Source organism: Tenrec ecaudatus, chromosome 3 (genome assembly GCF_050624435.1).
Source record: "Tenrec ecaudatus isolate mTenEca1 chromosome 3, mTenEca1.hap1, whole genome shotgun sequence".
NCBI classification, from domain to species: Eukaryota; Metazoa; Chordata; class Mammalia; order Afrosoricida; family Tenrecidae; genus Tenrec; species Tenrec ecaudatus.
The window spans coordinates 199471257-199492771 of record NC_134532.1 but is presented as its reverse complement, the minus strand read 5'-3'; the positions used below and the strand labels follow the sequence as shown (position 1 = coordinate 199492771).

The 21515-nt window shown below is 44.3% G+C and overlaps 1 protein-coding gene across 1 annotated transcript in view; it reads right to left on the bottom strand.

Moving 5' to 3' along the window:
- The window catches only part of PPARGC1A (PPARG coactivator 1 alpha), a 119778-nt gene that overhangs the window by 21529 nt on the left and 76734 nt on the right, over window positions 1-21515 (bottom strand). The window contains exons 6-7 of the mRNA XM_075545014.1: window positions 14393-14438; window positions 14210-14283 (exon numbers count right to left, since the gene is read on the bottom strand). Coding sequence (XP_075401129.1) covers window positions 14210-14283; window positions 14393-14438 — 120 coding nt within the window. The remainder of the gene's footprint in view (window positions 1-14209; window positions 14284-14392; window positions 14439-21515) is intronic.

Sequence of the window (21515 nt, the reverse complement as noted above, 5' to 3'; positions counted from 1 at the left end):
CACATCCAGGCTTCCGCATGCAACTAATGAAATACAGGAAATGGAAGTTGCAAGGGAGAAAAAGCCATCCGGCTACTGCGTTTCGGACATGCTGTCAGGAGGGAGGGGAGAGAATTCCACCAGAGGCCCTTTTGGGGGTGGGGGGGCCTTGGAAGCTCGGTTCACTCCATCAACACTGCACTCAGACTAAGTCTGCCTCATCTCTGGATTGTGTCATGCCCCCTTCCTTCCCCCCCCCCCCCCCCCGAGGACAAGGACCTTGGAAGAAGGGCAGGCTGGGGTTCAAATCACGTTCTGCTTACAGGGGAACCTTGTAGTTTACAATCCACTCTCTAGTTAGGTGGGCAGGTAAACACTATGCAGCAAAAGGAATGCCAAGTCGGCTAAAAGCCTGGGGTGAGACCCAAGGCAATGACACAGTTTGAGACAAAGCAGGAAAATCCTACCTTGCTGGGGAAAAGGCAGGGGCTGGAGTAGGGGTGGGGAGTTGGGGTGGGAAGGGTGAGGGGGTGGAGTATAAAGAACCAAGAAGGTGAGAGGACAAACAACACAGATTTTTGGAATTTGGATGTGAACAGGAGGACGTGGTCTCTGTCTCTTATCTGGCAAAAAAGGAGATGGATGGAAGGATATGAACCACGCTATCCCAATATTTGGAAATGTTTTTATTGTTCAGAATAAACTTTTCCTATTGGAGGAATGGAAAGAGCCCCGGTGGGCATTGAAATTAAGTGTTTGGCTGCCAACTCCCTAGTAGACAGTCTTTAGCCCCCAGTGGTCCCTGGAGAAGAGTCGTCCAATGCAGCAGACTGCGCCTGCAAAGATATACAGGCTTGGGAGCCTTACTGGGGCAGTTCTATTCGGATCTGCAGGCTCACTCTCAATTGTGATGGACCCAATGGCTGTGGGCCTGGGAGGGAAGAAAGGGCCTAATGACACAGGGTAGTTTGACTCTGGAATTGTCCTCTCTGTGATAAGCTCAGCAAGACAGGGATATGCAGGCAGGAAGAACGAGGTGTGGTTTCCTAGTCCCACCTGCGCTTCAAAGCACTGTCCCTCTTAGTAGCAGCCACTGTCCTTTGTCAACCTTGCTTTTGGTGTCCATCTAGGACATCAATGGGTAGGTGATTGACACCTGAATGACTGAAAGACAATAGTCTTTTGTTCCTGCTCTCCCAGGTGAGTATATTTTTCTTCAATCAACCAACTTACATCAATGTCTATTCTCTGTTTTCCCACTCCTTCGTTTCTGTCACTTTGCCCACTTTCCCATTAAAACAAAACAAAACAACCCCCCCACACACACACACAAACAACCAACAAACTCCTCATCACGTCAATTCCAACTCATAGCGACTCTATAGGTCTGGGTAGAACTTTCCTTGTGAGCCTATAGCTTTTTACAGGAGTAGAAAGCCTCATCTTTTACCTGCTGAGCTGCTGGTGATTTTGAACTGCTGACCTTGAGGTTTGCAGCCCAATATGTAGCCACCAGGGATCCCGCATTCCCCACATTACCTTTAAGCACCATGACAAGAAACGGAAAGACACTGATTCCCAGCGCACAACTCCAAATACTTCTAATAGGAGGCTAAGATGTTTAAAGAACCTATAAGGATAATCACTTTGCTGGTTAAACAAGGGTCACGACAGACCTTAAATTGGGTGGGGTGAGCGAGATTTACCATCCATACATTTAAACTCCTGAATTTTCCCCCAACCTCCTGCACTTTGGGCAACTTTTAAAAAATTTTCAATAACGAGGGTCAGGATCACTCAGTGGATTCAAGGTGTCACTGTGGTGGATAGGGGCATCCCAGTTCAGTTCTGACCCATTGTGACCTTCTGTACAACAGGATTAAACGCGGCCTGCCTCTGTATGAGCCTCACACTTGTTCTTATATGTAAGCCTAGTGTTGCAACCACTCTGTTCATTCATCTCTTTGATGGTTCTCTAAAGACTTACAGACTCAAACACCCACAGGGTCGCTATGAATCAGAATAGTCCATGACAGTGAGTGGTTCACTTTCCGTTGGTCCTGTCCCATCCTCACAATTGGTCTTACATTGGAGCCCCCGTGACAGCCACGGTGCCAATCCATCTCAATGAGGGTCTCCCACTCTTTTGCTAGCCCTCTACCTTACCAAGCACGATGTCCTTCTCCGGGGACTGGTCTCTCCTGACAAGCGATGCCACTACAAAGTTGTATTTCTCCCCTTTTTTAAAAAAAATTTAATTGGGGTCTCTTACAGCTCTTATCACAATCCATACACATATCCATTTTTTTCAAACACATCTATATATACGTTGTCATCATCTTTTCCAAAACATTTTCTTTCTACTTGAGCCCCTGGCATCAGCTCCTCATTTTTGACTGACCATTATAATGTGTCTCTCCAAACAAATTATAAAGGATGTCCTTTGGGCTTATTTGTTGAAAAACATGTTTTGGTTTCTTTGGCTTTTCTAGACCCTTTTGTCATAGTAGTCTGTCTCACATTTCAGCAGCCTGGGAAGCTAGCGAAACATTTTTAACAGGATGGTTCATAGGCCACAAGTGGGGAGCCCAATAGCCCACGGTGTCTGCGTGGCATGTGACCTTGCTCTGAGGTACATGAATTGTTGATGGACAGTCCACATCTATAAAGAGAAACCCTACACTTCAGAAACACCGAATTAGACCACTATTAAAAAAGAGATGCATTCTAAAAATAGTCCAGCCCTCTAGGGATTTTAAATATAGAAATTCTTATTCATCTTGAAAATCTGAAACCCTGGTCCAAGCGAGTACCTAAGCTCATTATCGCTTAAATAACGGGTCCTCAAGTTGCTCCTGGGGCTGGGGACACCCTAATTGTGTTTGTTCGAGGGGCCTGGGAGATGAAGGAAAGCTTTTCCCCTTCAATCTCGAGTCAGCTAACTTGGAGTCTGCTTATGAAACACCTCCTGTGCGTTGGTTCCTAAAGCCAGATGTTGGTATTTTAGGCACCGGAGCCCCAGAACCTATTTGAAAATGAAGACGAAGGCAATTCTTTAACCCGGGAAGTGGAGCTCCTGTCCTTCTCTGTTGGAAGTCCATCCAAACCCTCTGAGATAACCCACAATGCCTCCTGGGGGGAAGATCAGGAAACCGGGGTCGGCTGCCCCAGGTGCTAAAATAAATACTGGCTTCCTGGACAAACGTCTTAGAATGGACAAGGAGGAGAGTGAGGCAAGGTTTAGCGAACCCCCCCCCCCCAAAACTTTTCAGTGGGTTCCACAGCTTGTTTCTTCCGAGAGAACACCTCAGAGGAAGACGGAAACGTCTAGAGGAATAGGTGCTTTTGTGTCACTGTGGAGAGATGGAAAATCCCATTTCAAGCATGTTGAGACACACAACAAAGCCTAACAAAGCAAGCCAACACACACGAAAAAACTATACCATGCATTTTTTTAACCTAGTGCCAAACTTCTAAGAGCTGTGGGTGGGGCAGGAAACCCCTTGCTACACCAGAGCTAAGTGGGTTCCTCTGAGCCCAGCTCCTCCGTCCAGACTGTTCTCCCAGAGGAAGGCGAAGGGTCAATACTCCAATTCTTAATGCCGCTCTCTCTGCCCATCTTCCCACTAATCGCCGGCCTCTCAATTCCATGCCACAAGCCTAAAATCAACAGTGCTAATGCCTCCCATAACCTCCGGATTATTTCCTGCGTGTTGATTTTCTGGGGAATGTGTACATTTTGGTGTTGACAGTGCAAGGTATACTCTGTGCTCTCTCTTGAACCTAGCAGGTTTTGACAGATTTATGTGAGGACAGATGGCCATTACAGGCTGAAGGCTGACAAGAGGCAGTTCAGAGCATTGTTAACACACTTGCACAAACTCTCAGCCGAGCAGCCCTGTGCAGAATGTAATTCAGACTATAGCTTTTTTATTGCCGCCTATTTTCTTTTGTCAAAAGAGCCTGCTGTGCAGAGCAACAAATGGCTGCTATTACCCAGAATGTAATGGGTGTCAGACAAATCACGTAACACAAACAATCAAGAGTATGTAGGTCATATTTCAACAGAGCACAACCTTAGCAATATTTATGATTACCGCATTGAAATGTGCTCTATAATAAACAAGTACCTCTCCATCACTCACACGTATGCACTTCTGCACAGCAAATCCCCAAGAAGTGGGACACGCCACAGTCATCTTTATAAACAGCCTTTTTACTTAAAAAATAGAAACAAAGAAAGAAAAAGTCAAAGGCAAGTTTAGCTTTCCTTCCAGGTCTTTATGATTCACAAAAAACAACGATTTTCTCTTTGAGGAGTTTTCTTTGGGGCGTGTTGCTTTAATTGAATGACTCTGAAACAGAGAGTAGACGCTCTCTCTCTGTCTCTCCTTTCTTTAAAGTCTATAATGTTTTCACAGAATGCACTGCTACATCGGCAACTTACTTTGGGGGTTTATTTAAGAGTTCTCTGCTTGCATCTCATGCTGATCAAGGTGTTTTGTAAGGAAGAACAATGAGAAGATGCCGCTCCTTGTCAGCTTTAAAAAAAAAAAGAAGCAAAAGCAAAAACTCCCTGCCATTGAGTTGACACTTGCTCACAAGCGACACTTAACCTGGAGGACAGGGTGGGGGAGAACTGCCCCCGTGCATTTCTGAGACTTTAAGTGCTTATGGTAGTAGAAAGCCTCATCATTCGGCAGAGCAGCTAGTGGTTTGAAGCCCAACTTGTAACCCCTAGGCTGCCAGGACTTGTTAATAAGCTTCAGAAGGCACCTCAGAAAGGAGGGCTGGGCTAAAAGGTATGTTAACACTTGTCAGCGGTAGACAGATATTTCCAACCTCAAGGACTTGGAGGGAGTGGTCTAGGGAGCACACAGTAAGTGTTATTATTCACTTAGTAGAACTTGTTACCGTCCCAGAAGCCCTGGTTGTGCAGTGGATTATGTGTTGGGCTGCTAACCACAAGGTCAGCAGTTCAAATCCACTAGCTGCTCCACAGGAGAAAGATGCCGCTTTCTAATCCTGCGATCAGCGGTCTCAAACCCCACAGGGGCAGTCCTGTAGGGTCACCAGAGTAGGCGCTGACTTGATAGCAGTGAGCTTGGTTTGGGTTGTTGTTACTGCCATAGCAGTTGTGAAAACACTGGGCTGTTAAAAGCCCCCTGCCTTGGCTTCCCTGTATCTTCTTTGACTCTCCCTAAGGATTCACTGCTACACGCCCCTAAGGCCAGCAACTAGAGTATTCATCACACATGTCCTGGTTCTCTTAGTGCCTTCTCTGGTCCAGTGGCTGAGTTCAGTCTACTGTGACATCTGGTGTCCCTATCTTCGTTGTTCTTACCACCTGCTCTTGAGTGGCTTTTCTACCGGGGGACACTCCATGCACTACCGAACGCAACGCTGCCTGGTCCCAAGCCGCCGCCACCACCATCTCTACTCCAGCCCCGGCAGATCAGCCCCAGCCTGTGTTATTGGCGCAGAAGGTCATCCATAAGGCTCTGAGTTTCAGCAGCAGTGGCCAGACCTTTCTTCCTAATCCTTCTCTGTTTAGAAGTCCTGTGGCGAACTGTCCAGCACTATAGCAACACCCAAGCCTCCAGCAATGGACTTGGTCGTGGTGGTGCCGGAGGTGCATTCTCTGGTGAGGAAACCTTGGCCTTATGGATGGATCCAAGGTGAGAAGTGTACCACGGAACGGCTAACTGCTTTTTCATGCTTTGTGTGTTTCTGTCTGTTTGCAGGGGAAGGACGCCTGCCTATCCTGTGCACCCAGTTCCCCAGTTCCTTCTCATGGGAAAGGTTATTAAATTGCTCTCACTCATTTCCCATAGTTTGGGTTGCCCTGAGAATTTGGTGTCCACATGTCTCCTGCGAAACCCCAAAGTTGACTTGCGAGATGAGCATTGCTATCCTTGGGGGGATAATTATGGGGCAGTTCTCTTTCTAAGAACAAAAGAATAAGGAGTAAAATACTTTATGTCAAGAAAATAGGCGTTTACTCAAGAAAAACTACACTATCTAAAACCGATTATGGTGATGATTGTGCAACTCCTATGGATGTAATTGAACTATTGGATTGCATGCTTTGTGAATTCCATGCTAATAGAGCTGTTCAAAAAGAGAAGCAATGGGGAAATATATTTAAAAAGAGAAAAAAGCCTAGATTAAAAATAGAACATAAGAAAATAGAGGCTATGGTTTCAGTGTGGAAGGGATTTTTGAAAAAGAGTTAGGGAATAGTAGGAAAAGCTTGCAAGAGAACTTGGGAGTCTCCCTTCCCTGGACTTCTCTGGCCCTGAGATGGGATCTACGATCTGTCAAAACTGCTTTCCTTTGGGGTTTCCGTTCAACATTGCAAACTGCTGCTCATGACTTGCTTTCGTCTATTTCCCTAAAAGATTTGTCATGTACAAAAAAACATGAATACAGCACGTTCACATGTCAGCATTCTTTCCACCAAAAAGGAAATTATAAAAAAGCAAGTCCAAAGTAACAGTAGCATAACTCACTCCCAACCAAAGACATTATAAATTCATTGATTAGGAAGTAGGCCCTGGAGTTTGTTTTTAAAGAGAGCATCTGTCGAAGTGTGCTTTTAGAGATCACTAATTTTAAACCAGGTAAAATATGAAGTGAAAATATTAAGTGACACAAATTTGAGAGTGAGTCAAAAAGTACTACTATGAAATCACAGCAACTTTTATTTAACAGAAAGCATCAGATTGTGAAGTTACTGTTCTTTGACATCTCCTTCCTATAGTTGAACACACTCCTGAAGATGTTGTCTCCATCTCTCGAACCTTTCCCCGCAGAATTCTGCACTCATTGATTCAAACGACATCACAGAGGCAGCTTCCATGTCTGAAAAGGTCTCAAATTATGTTCCCTTCAAATGTTCTCTGAGTTTGGCGGACAAAAATATGTCTGAAGAGGCAGATAGGGCTCAAGGCTGGATGGGGCAAGGTTTTCCAACACATCCTCATAGGAAAACTCTTGCCACTCTTGAAGAATGAGTCGGTTACATTGTCAGGTACAAAAAAAATTCCTCTGCACCACTTTCCTGTGTTTTTTAAGCACTAATATAGTTTTAACTTTTGTTTAGACTTCCCCCTCATAAGCCATCATGACTGCCCTGTGTCCTTTAAAAAAAAAGTCTATCAAGAAGACAGTCGCCATCGCCTTCCAAACTGACTGCTCTGCTTTGAATGTAAATGGCCCGGCAAATTCCCTCAGTAATCACTGTAGATTGGACCCTCTTTTAAGGTATCCTTAAGAGAAGGAGGCAAGTGCCTGCAGCCATTGACAGACCTCAGAGGCATGTTCAAACATGGTATATTTGGAATAAACTCATACATGGAAGAACTGGACTCCCCTCCCCCCCCAAGTAGCAACACTATTGACTCACCCTCATACACGCACACTAGGATCAAAACCATGTTAAATATATCTCCTTACCGCCATTGAGTCAAGTCTGTCTCATAGCAAATATACATGTGTATGTATGTATATATATATATATATATATATGTTTGTGTGTATGCATATATGGAGACAAAACACGCTAAGGCCTAGATGTGTTTGTGCGATGTTATCTTTGAAGATTAAGTTTCTCTCCTCCTTTTGACCCCAATCAATAATGCAATACATTTAGTTATAATGTTTTCAATACTTTCACAATAATTCCAATTTATAAAAGAACTATTAAAATTGTGTGTGTGTGTGTGTATGCACGTGAAAGGTCCCTGTTAGTCACTTTGGTCTCTCACCAAACTCCTTCATGTCTCCCATGGAACCCCATCACTTGGCTGAGCTGACAGTGCTTTGCCTTCACCATTTCAGAACCCCAAAAATGTAGCGCTCTACCATGTCCCAGATGTCAGAGCTGGAAATGCCTTCTGTCAAAAGAGCATTTTCTCTTTCCTCTCATCTTGCTGTGCTAACAGTTATCCTGAAATCAAATTAGTTTTTACACCTGTAAAAGAAGAGTTTTGTTTTTGTTTTGTTTTCATCAGTCCAAATGAGCTAGTTTGGGACAATCACAGAGAATCCGGGCCAGCTGTTGACACCCAATAAAGTAAACAGGCCATCACATCCTCCTGCTTCCCAAAGACACCACAGATGGGCCAGAAAGGATTACTCTCAAAGTCTTAGCATTGTGTTGACCCTTTACATTTCCATGGAAAAAAATCCCTCAAAAGGCTCAAAAGTTTATGAACATAAAGGTGGAAAGAAGACACCAGAAGGCCTGGGCACCAGCATGATGCACTGTCTCTGCACCAACAACCAACCAACAAAGTGTGAAGACCTGGAATCCACACACCAACCCCATGGGTGCTGGCTCCCTCTCCTCCCCATTCCTGCTGCACCAGGGCTAGACATCACTAATTGATGATGACCTTCCCACCGAGTGCCCACGGGGTCTTAGAAGCCTCCCTTAAACTGTGGTCCCAGCAACCAATCCCAATCAATAGCACTTGGCAGGAGAAAAAGAAACCTACTGAACCTCACAGGTGCCTCCTACTATCTATAAAATTCAGGCTTCAGGAAAGGGACACACTGGAATGTCACACCGACCTGCCTGGAGCCATTATAAAGCTGGGAGCGTCTAAATTACATAGACATGCCTGTGAGAGTGCCCAACTGCCACAATCTTTAAAAATAGCAGCACTTGTTACTGTTGAGAGGATTTTTTTAAAACATGACTTGGTAAATCCCAGATCCGCAACAATAGCAGTACAGGCTGTCCTACCTGTGAGTGAAGATTGGGGTTTCAATGCTTGTGAGCAGGCACCATTGCACAGCCAGTGGTCTCTCGCATTCCAGAGGAAAGAAGAGTGATGGAAACGGAAAGACACATGGAAAGAAGCAGTCCAATGTTCTACAGACCACGCAAACATCTGTCTGTCTGGGCACCCTGGAGGCCAGATGAACTAGATGGTGCCCTGAGACCATTACCCACTGCTCTGAGAAGGGTCATATTGTTAGGCCCTAGATTGGGTGGGAGAAAAAGGTGGAACACACCAACATAAAGGAGAACAGTCTTGCTGATCGAGGCAAAAAGGAGGCTGGGACCCCAGGAGCCTGTGGCCATTAGTTACCCTTCAAGTCTGAAACTGAACCCGCCCGTGTTGTAAAAACATAAAACAAAATAAACCATATGAAATCTAGTGTTTCCCCAACCCTAGAGTTGGCAACCTGACACTTAGGTCACTGAGTCACGGGGGCTCCATAGTCTAGTTTGTGGAGAGTTCTATGTGTGCCAGAGTCCTAGCCATGGTCATCTCTGTGGTACGTCCTTAACGGCTCTTTCTTTTTGAACCATCCTTGTCACTTTTTAATCGTTGGCACCATCGTTATGGCTAACTTGAAGCCACGCTCCGGGGCTCCCTTGCAAAGCTTCTGCTTGTGCTGTGGGATCCCCTCAGGCACAAATCCGTATTGGTCATATGCTTCATGAGTCTCTACCAAGCACTCTGGAGAGCCATGGTTTTTTTATTGAAGATTTTTAGGGAGCATGGGGGTTATGGGCAGCACGGCATTTCACCGTCAGAATGTCTAACAGCAGCATCAAAATATTTTTGTGATAGTTGCATAATTTCATATCAACTTAAAGTGGTCACAAACTGATGGTGGCTCCTTGTGGGTTGGACTTCCTCATAACGAGGGTGCTGGGAACCTCTTTCTCTCTCTCTCTCTCTCTCTCTCTCTCTCTCTCTCTCTCTCTCTCTCTCTCTCTCTCCCTTCACCTTCCTATGTGAGCCCTGGAGATGCATTCACCGCCATTGGATCTACAAGACTTTTCACTCACTGGCCGGTGATGTTCCTATATTCTGCATCATTGAGGGACTTATGGGCAAATAGCAGACTTATGGACTTGAGTTGGACTAGGCTGGGATGTTTTATTGATACTTCTTGATATAAAGCATAATTATTTCTTGACATAAAGCTCTCTCTCATATATATATCATATATATATGTATATGCATTTGTTTCTCTAGTTAACCCAGCCTAACACAATTTTCCTCCATTTCTTCTCTCTGATATTGTCCCAAATTTCTCCTTCTGGTTTCCTTCAGCAACCTCCCACTTCTACCTTCCCCCGGGCTTCCCTTTATCTCTACATGCTTTCTCGTGTGTAGTAAGGTTAAGCCCTACTTCCTCTTCTCCAATTTCCATCTTCATATTGATTGCCCCTGTATGAACACAACTAAACACCGCACTTAGGGCCAACTCTTCTTGAGAGATAAACAACAACAGATATACACACACACACAAGTAATATCTATGTTTCATGTGATTTAGGCAACAAGTGTTAGTTTCCCAATGGACTCTTAGGTTAGGTCTTAAACACAGGAATCATTTATTTACCATATGCTGCGGAATAAGCCAAGACCTGTGGTGGTGTAGAGGGTTATGCATTGGGCTACCAACCACAAAATCAGTGGTTCAAACCTACCAACATCGGAAAGATTTACAGTCAGAAACCTGCAGGGACAGGCAGTTCGACTCTCTCCTTTAGGGTTCCTGTGAGTCAGAATAGACGTGATGGCAGTGAGTGAAATAAGCCTAAGGAGCCCTTTTGATGCAGTTGGGTACAAGATTGGTGGTTCAAAGCACCAGTAGCTCCACGGGCGGAAGATGAGGCTATTTGCTTCTGATAAGATTGATTGCCTCAGAAATCCTGCATCGGGTCCCTAGGTGCTGGCATCAGCTTGATGGCTGTGGGTTTGGCAGATTTGGCTAAGCCAATATATATTGATATTTGGATTGTATGTGCATATAAAAAAGACACATTCATCAAACTTACCATAAAATTGAACAGAAACCCTTTGACATAATTATATTTTCCAAGGCAAAGTAGTTCAAATAGAAGCAAATATGACTTTGCAATGAAATCAAGTAGCTAAAAATTAACAAATAGCAAATGTGCTAAATATTAATTTTGTGAATCTATTCCTTTAACGTACTAGTGTGTATTAAGAATGTGTGTATATTTTAAAATATTAGGTAATCATTGGACTGCTAATCACAAGGTTGGCAGTTTGAACCTACCAGCACCTTATTAGGAGAAAGATGAGGCTATTTGTTCCCATTAAGATGTAGAGACTCAGCAGTCGGCTCACTGTGGTTTGCAATCTTCACTGTGAATGGGAATCTACTCAGCTTTGGGGTTAGGTGGGCCAAGCACGATGCTTGAATTTTTTAAAGGATTATTTCCTATGTCTTATATTTGTTGTTAAGTTATATTGTCAGCATAGGGCACATATTAAAAAATGTGCAAATTGATTTTCATGGTGCCCCATTGATTTTAATATTTTCAAGAATGAACCATTTAAACAAATAAGATGAATGCTGACCTGCTGGCTGAAATAAATCCTCTGTATACAATTGAAAGGTTTCCAAGTAATAAAAAAGTATCTTTTAAAATCTCCAATTGCCTTACAAAGGGTTTTGACTATTTGTAAGCTTTCAAAATGATAGCTAAGTCATTTAAAACACTGTCTGCTTTTTAGGACAAATATTCAAACTTCTGTCAAGAAGAAAATAAAAACACATGTTAAAAATAACAACAAAATCCAGAATATCACCAAAAGAAGAAACACAACTTAAATGATAAACTCATATCCATAAATGAATAAAACCCTAGAAAACGGAAAATACCCAATGAAGCTAGCTTAGCCCTACAGTGCTCAGTGGCTTATGGCTGGAAATAGTCCTGTGGAAAGCGGTGTCACAATATGTACCAGAAACCTCCCAAATCTTTGCATCTGTGCCTCCAATATTACAAACCACCGGAATCCATGTTTAAAAAATGTGATGAAAACATTTGGTGAATGAAGGTTTCTAGTCTGCTCAAACGGCACCTCTTTGAAAGAACCTAAGTGCACAACCTGAGGAGTGGGATTGAATAAATGCCACGGGACTACTCACATTAATATTATACAGCACTCTAAAATCCTCGTCATGAAGGGTGCGTGATGAAGATAGAAACTTAAAAAAATTGAATTGTTCATTGAAGTAACAGAAATTATACACAGCCTATAGAATAATCACAAATTTATATGCATATCTGTAGGGAGACAAGGTCATTTAGTATCTTTCCATCCCAGATTTCTCTGCTAGCTCATACGCTTTACATTTTATATAAGATGATTGCATAATTGGATTAGCGCAGAATAAGAAGAAGGCGGTTCTTCAATGAAAAGCTGGCATTGATGTAGGCAGCAGTCTGTCCCCATCCTTCTTCCAACAAAGTCAATGACGGTCGACTACGGCCCTTCTTGCCTCAGTCCAGCTGTTTCCAAAGAGTCGGTTTAGTGTATTTTCACAAACCAGTTCATCTCCATTGTTCTGGTTAGTGAAAATATGTCATATAATTGAATGATATAATGTTATAGAAATGAATGAGGTGCGAGTTCAAAACCAGGTACTGCCGTGAAGGAGATCTTAGAAATGTATGTGAACTCTATGCAAAAGCACCAACCAGATCCAGTGCTCTCTAGTAGATTGCTCTCAAAATGACCCCATAGGACAGAGTTGAACTACCTCAAGGATTTCCAAGTCTGTCACTCCAGTGGAAGCAGCCCCAGGAGTAGCCAGTGGTTTAACACAGCAACCTTCTCTTTGGCAGGTGAACGCTCTGACCATAGTGCCACCTGGGCTCCTTTGTCATGGTAACCAATACTCTGGAATCAGATGGGGCTGGGGCATGCGGAAAGGGAAACCATGGGAGGTGAGAAGGAGTTTGCACCAGCAGGCGAGCGTCTGTAACTGCTTCCCTTCAAAGAGCAGTGAACAGTAAGTAAATTCCAACTATAAAATGTGGTTAGTGTGGTTTGGGTGACAAAGGTGACTGGATTCCTAGGTAGCACACTTGGTCTCCAGAGCAAGGGCTCTGTCTCCTCTCAAAAGTGAGTGTTTTTAACTGCACATGAAGTAAAAGTTCAATTATCAAAGTGTATATGTTTAAAGAGACCTTTTCAATAACTTCACTCATACTTCACCCTCATTGGTCAGATGAGAAAAGAAGGATATATACACCCAAATTTTACTTACAATCATATATATGGATCATCATTTATTTAAGAAATTATATTATATAGGGTTGTATGTGAATATGTATCTGTGTGTGTGTGAGTGAGCAGACACCCATATGCATATACACACCATGAAATTAACTACTCTACTGCTTGACCAACTCATGCAATAGACCTTTCATAAGGAGTTAATTTAGCAAACTCAGAGTGTGAAATTAAGCTGAGTGACAATGACCACGGTGCGTGCAGGCACCAGAGTTCTGGTTGAAAGCACCTTGTTTAATCTACTGTTGCTTTACCCTTATCAGCAGGGGCCAGAGCTAAGACATTCCTTGTTCACACATCCTCAGAGTCACTTTCTGGTGGGGTTCAGGTTCCCAGCCCACCAGTACTCAGTGCAGAGTCTCCCTTTACAACCCACTCAGGAGGCTGTCAAGAAACTCTTCAGCTGAAGAAGTAGCTCAGGGGTTAGTGGACATTTGCAAACGCACTCTCTCCTTCTTCGGTGTGTGAAGGAAAGGCTGACTAAATGAGTTCAGCTGGCCAGCCTTTTGCGGATAATTTCCCGTGCTCCAAAATAGATCCGGGCACTTTGTTCTGACAAATGCCCACGTTGTTCCCCCTTCCTTTGCGAGAAAAAATATAAAATGGTGGGATCCCAGAGTATGAACTACTCCTAATGAAGCACTGCCAGTCAGCATAGGGTTGAACCTTATCACCTAGTTTCCCAGCTCTGGGATCTTCAGCAGGTTATATAACATCTTTGGACCTTGTGTCCTCCTTTCCAACATGAGACCACTGTCGCCATCCTCCGGAGGTGGTTAACGAAGTCACTGTAAACCACTTACATGCCTGGCACATTTACTGAGGGGGAGGTCAATGAATGCTCATTCCTCTCTTGTTATTGAAAGCCCAGTAGCCACGTCAGAAATAGGGCTGTTAGGGGGATCCAAGGCATCCATGGCCATCCATTCAAATCCAAGGGTTTGGCCCAGGTTGGGCACCCAAGAAATGCGGTGGTACACATAATCAAAAATAAATAAACAGCCTGACACAGTTACAGATAGCCTCTTATCCAATTTGTTTATGTGTTTCCCATAATCATTCAACTAGAAGAAACTACAACACTGTATCATCAACATATTTTACAAACAAGCAAGAAGGAAAATCAAGTGAAAGGCAAGGCTTACCTGCAGTTCCAGAGAGTTCCACACTTAAGGTTCGTTCAATAGTCTTGTTCTCAAATGGGGAACCCTTGGGATCACTGGAAGATATGGCACATTTATAAAAACAAACTGAAATGGAGTTGCTGTAGCCAAATGTATTAGAATCCCCTTCCCTCTCTGAAAATGGTTACACTTCTTAATACTTACTTTGGTGACTCTGGGGTCAGAGGAAGAGATAAAGTTGTTGGTTTGGCTAAAGGGAAAAAAAAGAAACTAATTATGAAACATTGAGTGTCCTCGTGCTTTATTTCCTTTCTACTCGAGTCAAGTTGGAAACCTAACCAGAAAACGGGGAGATGAAACTAAGGAAATCCCTGGATGTTGGATCCCAGTCAGACAACAGGCAAACACAATCCGAACCACATTTGCATCGGTAAGCTACCGTTTGAAAACACATCCAGGAGCCGCATTGTCTCCAAAATATCCCATTCCTGTAGAAGATGCAGAATGTGCCTCATGCCTTCAGAGAGGAAAAAAATGTTTTTCCCTTTCCATTTGCTATACCCTGCGTGGTTTGTTTAGACAAGAAAACAGTGGAGGAACTACGAAGCAACAGAACGTTATGAATATTCAGTTGATTTTACTCCTAAAACGGATCATTTTATATCTAGCCCCGAGAATAGGTTAGTCTCAAGCGACAACTATTCCAATGACTGAAAGTGAACGGACAGATCATGGCCTGTTGGAGGCATGGCTCCGGATGGCGTGAAAGGGTCCACGTTTCCGAAACTGATGGACAGCTAAGGTCAGATGCTGGGTGTATCAGCGGAGAGAAACCTAGGGACCTGCCAAGAGAGCTTTCATGCTTCCTGTTAAGCTTTCCTAAATCTTACCTCCTCGGGGAGGCATTTCCAAATTATGAAGGGTGGAGTAAGAATCTTCTCACTCCAAAAGTTCAATTGCTTCTGCTCGGCAATCTTGTATTTTGAACCGAAGGAGGGGAAAACATAATGAGAGACACACTTGGGATACAAAGCCACATGTTATATATGCTTATAGAGAAAAACATATTTGTATGTGTGGAGATACACTTCCCGGAACAAGATAAGACGCTCTACTCCCAGAAAGAGTTATCACCTTGGAGACCCAGAGAGGCAGTTCTACCTTGTCCTATAGGGTTGCTATGAGTCAGAATTGACTAGACTCTGCTATTTTTGTGGTTCAAATGGCTCTTCTAGATGGTCTGGATATAGTCATGATATGATTATCGCCAAAGACTCAAAATCAAAAAAGTCTTTACAATAGACTTTCTTCTTCTTATCAAGCGTCGGAGACACTGCCAGGACCCTACACCTGGTTGCTAGCAGAATTGACCAAGGATATGCTTCCTTTCGCCTCTGATCAAAAGACATTACAGTTAACAGGTATTCAAATATATTAATCAAACCTAATAATTAAGGATGCTGGAAATGTGAAGTTATTTTTTAAGCCCAAATTAGCCTGAAATGCAGTACTTTACTTGGATAAACAGTATGTACATGTTGAACTTGCAAATTTTGATGTAGTGTTTAGACAACTGACTGTATATCATCCGCCCAGTGTGCATCCAGAAACACAAAGCTCACCCTGTCTTCTACAAATTAAGTACATTGATTGATGGACTTTTTTCATACATACAGATAAATTAGCTGGTTAGACATTAATGCTCTAGAATGTCTGAAATAATGAGCCGTTCGCATAAAATGCAAGGCATGGTGCTGAACTAAACAATGATGATTCATGTAGGTTGTACAGGTCTCTATCTGTTTGAATTGACTTGAGGCAGTGGGGCATATAGACGTATTGTCTATAGACAATACATCCAGAGATGAACTAATTACGATGTCATACAGCAACTGAGTACTGAGGATGAGCCACGGACATTCCAAGGCACAGGGCAGGCTACACGGACTGCCTAAGAAACACCTCCAAATTCTCATAATTAGGTATAAGTAAGATTGACCAGGAAGCTGCCATTTTTAATGGGGTGAAACACAACATGAAAGCTAATGGAAAAATCAAAAGTAAACCCACTGCCATTGAGTTGATTTTTGACTCATATGACCTGAGAAGACAAAGTAGAACTTTCCTTCAGGTGTCCCAGACTTTAAATCATTATGGGAGCAGGCAGCCTCTTCTCTCCCCCATGGTGTAATTGGTGAGCTTGAACTGCCGACTTTGATGTTAGCAGTTCAATGCATTGCCCATTACACCACCTCAGTGTCATCAAGTTGATGCCGACTCATAGGGACCCTGTTGAACAGTATAGAACTGTCCATGTGAGTCTCCCAGACTGTAAAGCTTCACGGGAGTAGAAAGCCCCATCTTTCTTCTTTGGAGCTGGCTAGTGGTCTCAAACTGCTGACCTTACAGATCAGAGCCCAATGTGCATAATTATAGCACTAAGGCTCCAATACACTATGCAACCAGGGCTCCAATATATTTTGGCAACCAGTCACCAAATCACACACAGAACTGAATCCCCAGAGAAGCCCAAGTCCTCAGAAGTTAACCTAGTGCAACATTGATTTGTTTTACTGAGAATATGAGCCACACTCTGGTCCAATAACCATTAGACCGGAAACTGCAAACTCCTTGAGGGCACAAACCTATCTTTTCTATGTGACCATGCATTCTTGGTGTGTTCTTGAACACGTTCATGGATAAATGACTAAATGAAAGAGCTAACAACCAGAAAATTATTCACAGGAACTGAAAAGAGCTGGACATCCATCGGCCAATGCTGACTACACATGCAGTTTGAAGAAAAAAAGTTAGTACACAATAAAAAGTTCAGAACAATAAGTGGCTTCAACAGTAGACGCTCTGACTTATTGCCTCTAACTGAAAATATTTCCTATTTTTAATCTCAAATAATAATTTAAATAATCCAGGAAGGCGAGCATTCCATGCTGTTATCAAGGAGGCAGTTGTGTTTTTATTTCTTTTAGTTCTTTAATGCTAACAGGATACTGGTGGATTTTCCTTTTAACGGCCTTTGTCCTGAAGTTGGCCTTTCCTGCGATGCCGCAGGCACACACCCGAAGGAAAACACACACCGATGATCTCATGCAAGGATCTTTCGTGTGAGAAAAGTTTTCTTAGCAAGACCTATTTAAATCCTCACTGTCACAGTATGTAAAAGTCCTTCCCGTGTGGAAGAGGCCTGGTGGCAGAGCGGGTTAACTATCAGGCCGCTAACGGCAAGGTGACCAGTTTGAACGTGTCAGCCACTCTGATGGAAAAAGATAGAGCTGTCTGCTCTAAAGATGTAAAGTCCTGGAACGGTAGGGAGTTCTACTGTGTCTTGTAGGATTGATCTGAATGAGAACGGATTTGATGGCAGTGGTTTGGGTATGGTCATCTTGACTGGTGAATACATTTTTTAAGAACTCAACACAATTGTTGAATTGATGAGTTATTTTGCTGCATCGACTTTCCCCAGATTAACAATAAGGTTAAAAACAACAACAAGCCAGGAACAAGAAACCCCAAACTATCAGCAGGTAAACATTTCTCCAGGCCTCACCTGGGATATAGGCACGCAAGTGGCAGAGTGGTTAAGCTCGCAGCTGCTACCATAGTCTCTCTTTCAAATCCACCAAGGCGCCAAGGGAGAAAAGGCCTATCCATCTTCTGTTACAAAGCTTTCAATCTATGATATGCCACATGGGGCAGTTCTACCTTGTCATGCAGGGTCACTATGTGTCTCCAGTACTTTGCTTGTACAGGGCAACAAAAGCGTGGGATGAGTCTACTCTGGTGGATAGTCGACCAGAATCACATGGCTGGGGGAATCGCTATGAAAACCGGGCCTCTGGTAGCTCCTCAGGGCTATCTTCCAGCAGCAAGCATGAGAGGAGCGAAAAGCCAGGTAGGGACTAAAAGGAGAAACGCAAGCTGGCCAACTACAACCTCATGAAAACACAGCCCGGGTTCCCACTTGCACTTCCCGGGCCTCGTGATCTCGACGGCCCGGGACCCATCTGCCTCATTCACCATGGCATTCCAAGAGCCAGTCAGGTGCTGGGCACATATGAGGCACTCAGTAATTAAGACTGAATTACTTAATTAAGGAGACTGGGAAATAATTGCGGTGGTGTAATAAAGCTGGGCGTGCCGGGTTTCGCGTTCTCTCAACTCCGAATCCGCACAAGGGTCCGGGCAGGTTCAAAGAGGCTTAACTTTTGGATTGGTGAGGGCAGGAGAAGGACAACAAACACAAACACGTTTTGCTAGAATTCTCCCCGATTCAAGGAATTTAGCTGAAGAAGAAGAAATATCGACCACTGCCAGCTAGTTGAGTCCAGCTCATAGGGACCCTATAGGGCAGGGGCGAGCTGCCCCTGTGGGTTTCTGAGGCTGCGACTTTTTATGGGAGTAGAAAGTCTCATCTTTCTCCCTTGGAGTAGTTGGGGGCTTTGAACTGTTCACCCTGTGGTTAGCATAACCCACTATGCCACCAGGACTTCACAAATAAGTCAGGTATGTATAACAAGCATATACATATTTAAAGCAATTTGCACCACTCCCCAACCCTCAGATTTTTCTTGATTTAGAGAATCAGCAAGGTGGTGCTGGGACTGGGAAGCTTGCGTATCCTTGTGGGGCCTGACTTCAGATAAGTCATAAGAACGGTCCTAATAAAGCTTTAGTTATCAAATGATGACTGACATTTTCCCGGTGTAATCAACATGAGGGAGAAAGCTAATGCGAATGCAGTTAAGTGTGTGCCTCTTTTGAAAATGTGCTTTGTAATACTTCAATTCACTCAGAAATGATTTTAATAAAGAGTGTGATTCGTTTCCCACACCAGGGATTGCGACAGGGGCTGCGTGCCATGACGGCCGCTCCTTGCTTTTCAGACAGGAGCAAGCGCCTGACAAGCGGACTCAGCAAATCTGGATGTACAGCCAGACAATCAGATTCCCTAGAAGGGGCTGACAGCCGACCGAAAGGTCCCTGGCCCTTGGTCTATTCTCAGGGACCCCATCCTGGCCTCTGCTTGTGGTCCTCTCCACAAGGAAGGGATGTTTCAGGACCAAGAGAACGGGCCAGCCCTGTCCCAGAACTACACTCTGGGGACTCCGCCCAGAATCCCTTCTCCCGAGCCTGCTCCGCACTTCAGCCTGCACACTCTTAATCTTCAGGAGCCCAGCTTGGCTTCCTGAACATCTGCAGGTTCTGGTGGGACTGAGGGGAAGGGAGAGCAAAGGTGGCTGTCTAGAGCCAGGCTCAGTTTTACCTGCTCCAGTCTATTCCCCGAGAAAACGCTGAAGACTGCCTAAGATTGTAATGGTGGGTTTTTGTTTTGTGTTTGTCAAAGAAGAAAGATTAGTAACAATAAACGATGGAAAGAATACAAACCTCAAAACACAGACCCATTGCCCTCTGGCGGATGGATTCCAGGTTTGATTCCCGCCCAGGACAACCCTGAAAGTGTCAGATGAGAACTGTGTTCTGTTGGGTTTTCCATGGCCGTTCACTTGGGAGTGGATCACCAGACCTGTCTCCCAAGGTATCCCTGGGTGGACCCGAACCTCCAACCTTCCCGTCTGCAGCCCACAGCATGAACAGTCAGTACTACCCAAGCACTCTCCGAGCCCAGATGTACCAACCACACACCGGAGAAGGGAAGCCTGTGCTGCGGAGCTGGGTTCACTGACTGCAGGGTTTCACCAGGCTGGGGACTTTAAATCCAACTCAGGAAGTGGACGCATGACTGGGCAGGGTGGAGAGGAGCCCAGAGAATATTTGAGCTCACACACTAGACAAGCCCCGCCATTTGCTCTTCACCTGAGGCCTTCAACGCCGCTTGTGGAGGCGTCCCACAGCAGGATAGGTTTGGTGCTTAGAAAAAGCTGTTACGTGGGTAGAGTGAGGGGCAAGTCCAGGAAGCTAGCCGAGAATTTGAAAGATATTCATTTCCCTGGACTGGCAGAGACACATGAGGAGGGAATTTGAAATATCCACCAGGAAACACCTAACCAGGGGTCATTTAAAAACAATGAGAGGTGATTCCTGATGACCCTCAGCTTAGCCTGAAGTGGAGATGAAGGAGGAACAAATGCATCACAGCCCCAGCGTAGACAGAAGGCCTGTGTGAGAGAGCCAAGGCTCAAAACCAGGTAGGCGGTGCTAATTCTGCAGGTGGAGGGGAGAGAAGGAGAAACCAAGGTTTAGAAAAGGGAGATGGTTGGAACTATAGTTCTGAGTCTGTCTCACGTCTCTGCAGTCCTTAGTGGGGTGCAAAGGAAGCAAGCATCTTGGAATGCTGGTCCAGCCCATTTCAGTCCTGGCAAATGACATGGTACCCGAATGGAATGGAAGAGAAACAATGGTAGGTCAAAGCCCTGCTGGAAACTCCTTCTCCATTCTAAAATACAAAGTGCGAGGGGCTCATTGCGATCAATTCTCGTGAGTGGCAAACTGAGGAGATCCCATGGTGGCCAAGTGTATCACTCCCCATGGACAGACAGTAACTCCTGAGCTTCGTGGAAAGGCTCGCTTACTTTTTCCAAGCCTTCCATTCTAAGGCTTAGACCCATGGTCCCCCCCCATTCCTATTAGTATGCTAGCTCACCCAGGTCTGGCCTGGTTTCACTCCATTGTCCATGCCTGAACCACTTTGACTTGGTTCAGAGCCCAGCTGGAAAGCAAGAGCAACTCCCAAACGGGCTCTCCTTGGGGCTTTTCAGACCAGAGAATATTGATCCGGAGGAAGGCAAACGAAAGAAAATGCTCTCTACCAAGAGAGGTTTCCCCTAAATCACCCAGCTGGTCTCTGAAGGGACCGCCTTCTAGAAACCTAGGAAGATAATGTGAAAAAACCCAGATGCTTCCTTCAATCTAGAATACACATATATTTTAATGGAGAGAAAACAAACATATATTTTTCCTAGATAACAATGAAGTTCAGAATCAGAAGGGGCTGCATAAATGCGATCGATTAGTTCTTAGATTATAGATAGCACACCAACAATTCTTCATTGTTTCACATGACCGAAGGGGGAAAATCAAATGAAACAGAACTGCCATCAGGAATTGTCTTGCTGGGAACTTCCATGACTTCACTCACTCAGAGAGATTCATGGGCAATTTCATCTGATGACGTATCTCCTTCCACATCCCTTCTTCCCCAGCCCTATTTCTGGTGCCTTGTGCAGACTGTCAGTTTGAACGCACACACCTGGATAGGTTATGTTCGACCTGCGGCCAGGGAAGGGTCTTCTCCAGGGAAGGGTCTTCTCCACCCCCCCCCGCCCCTTCTAAAATAAAGAGCTCATTCTCT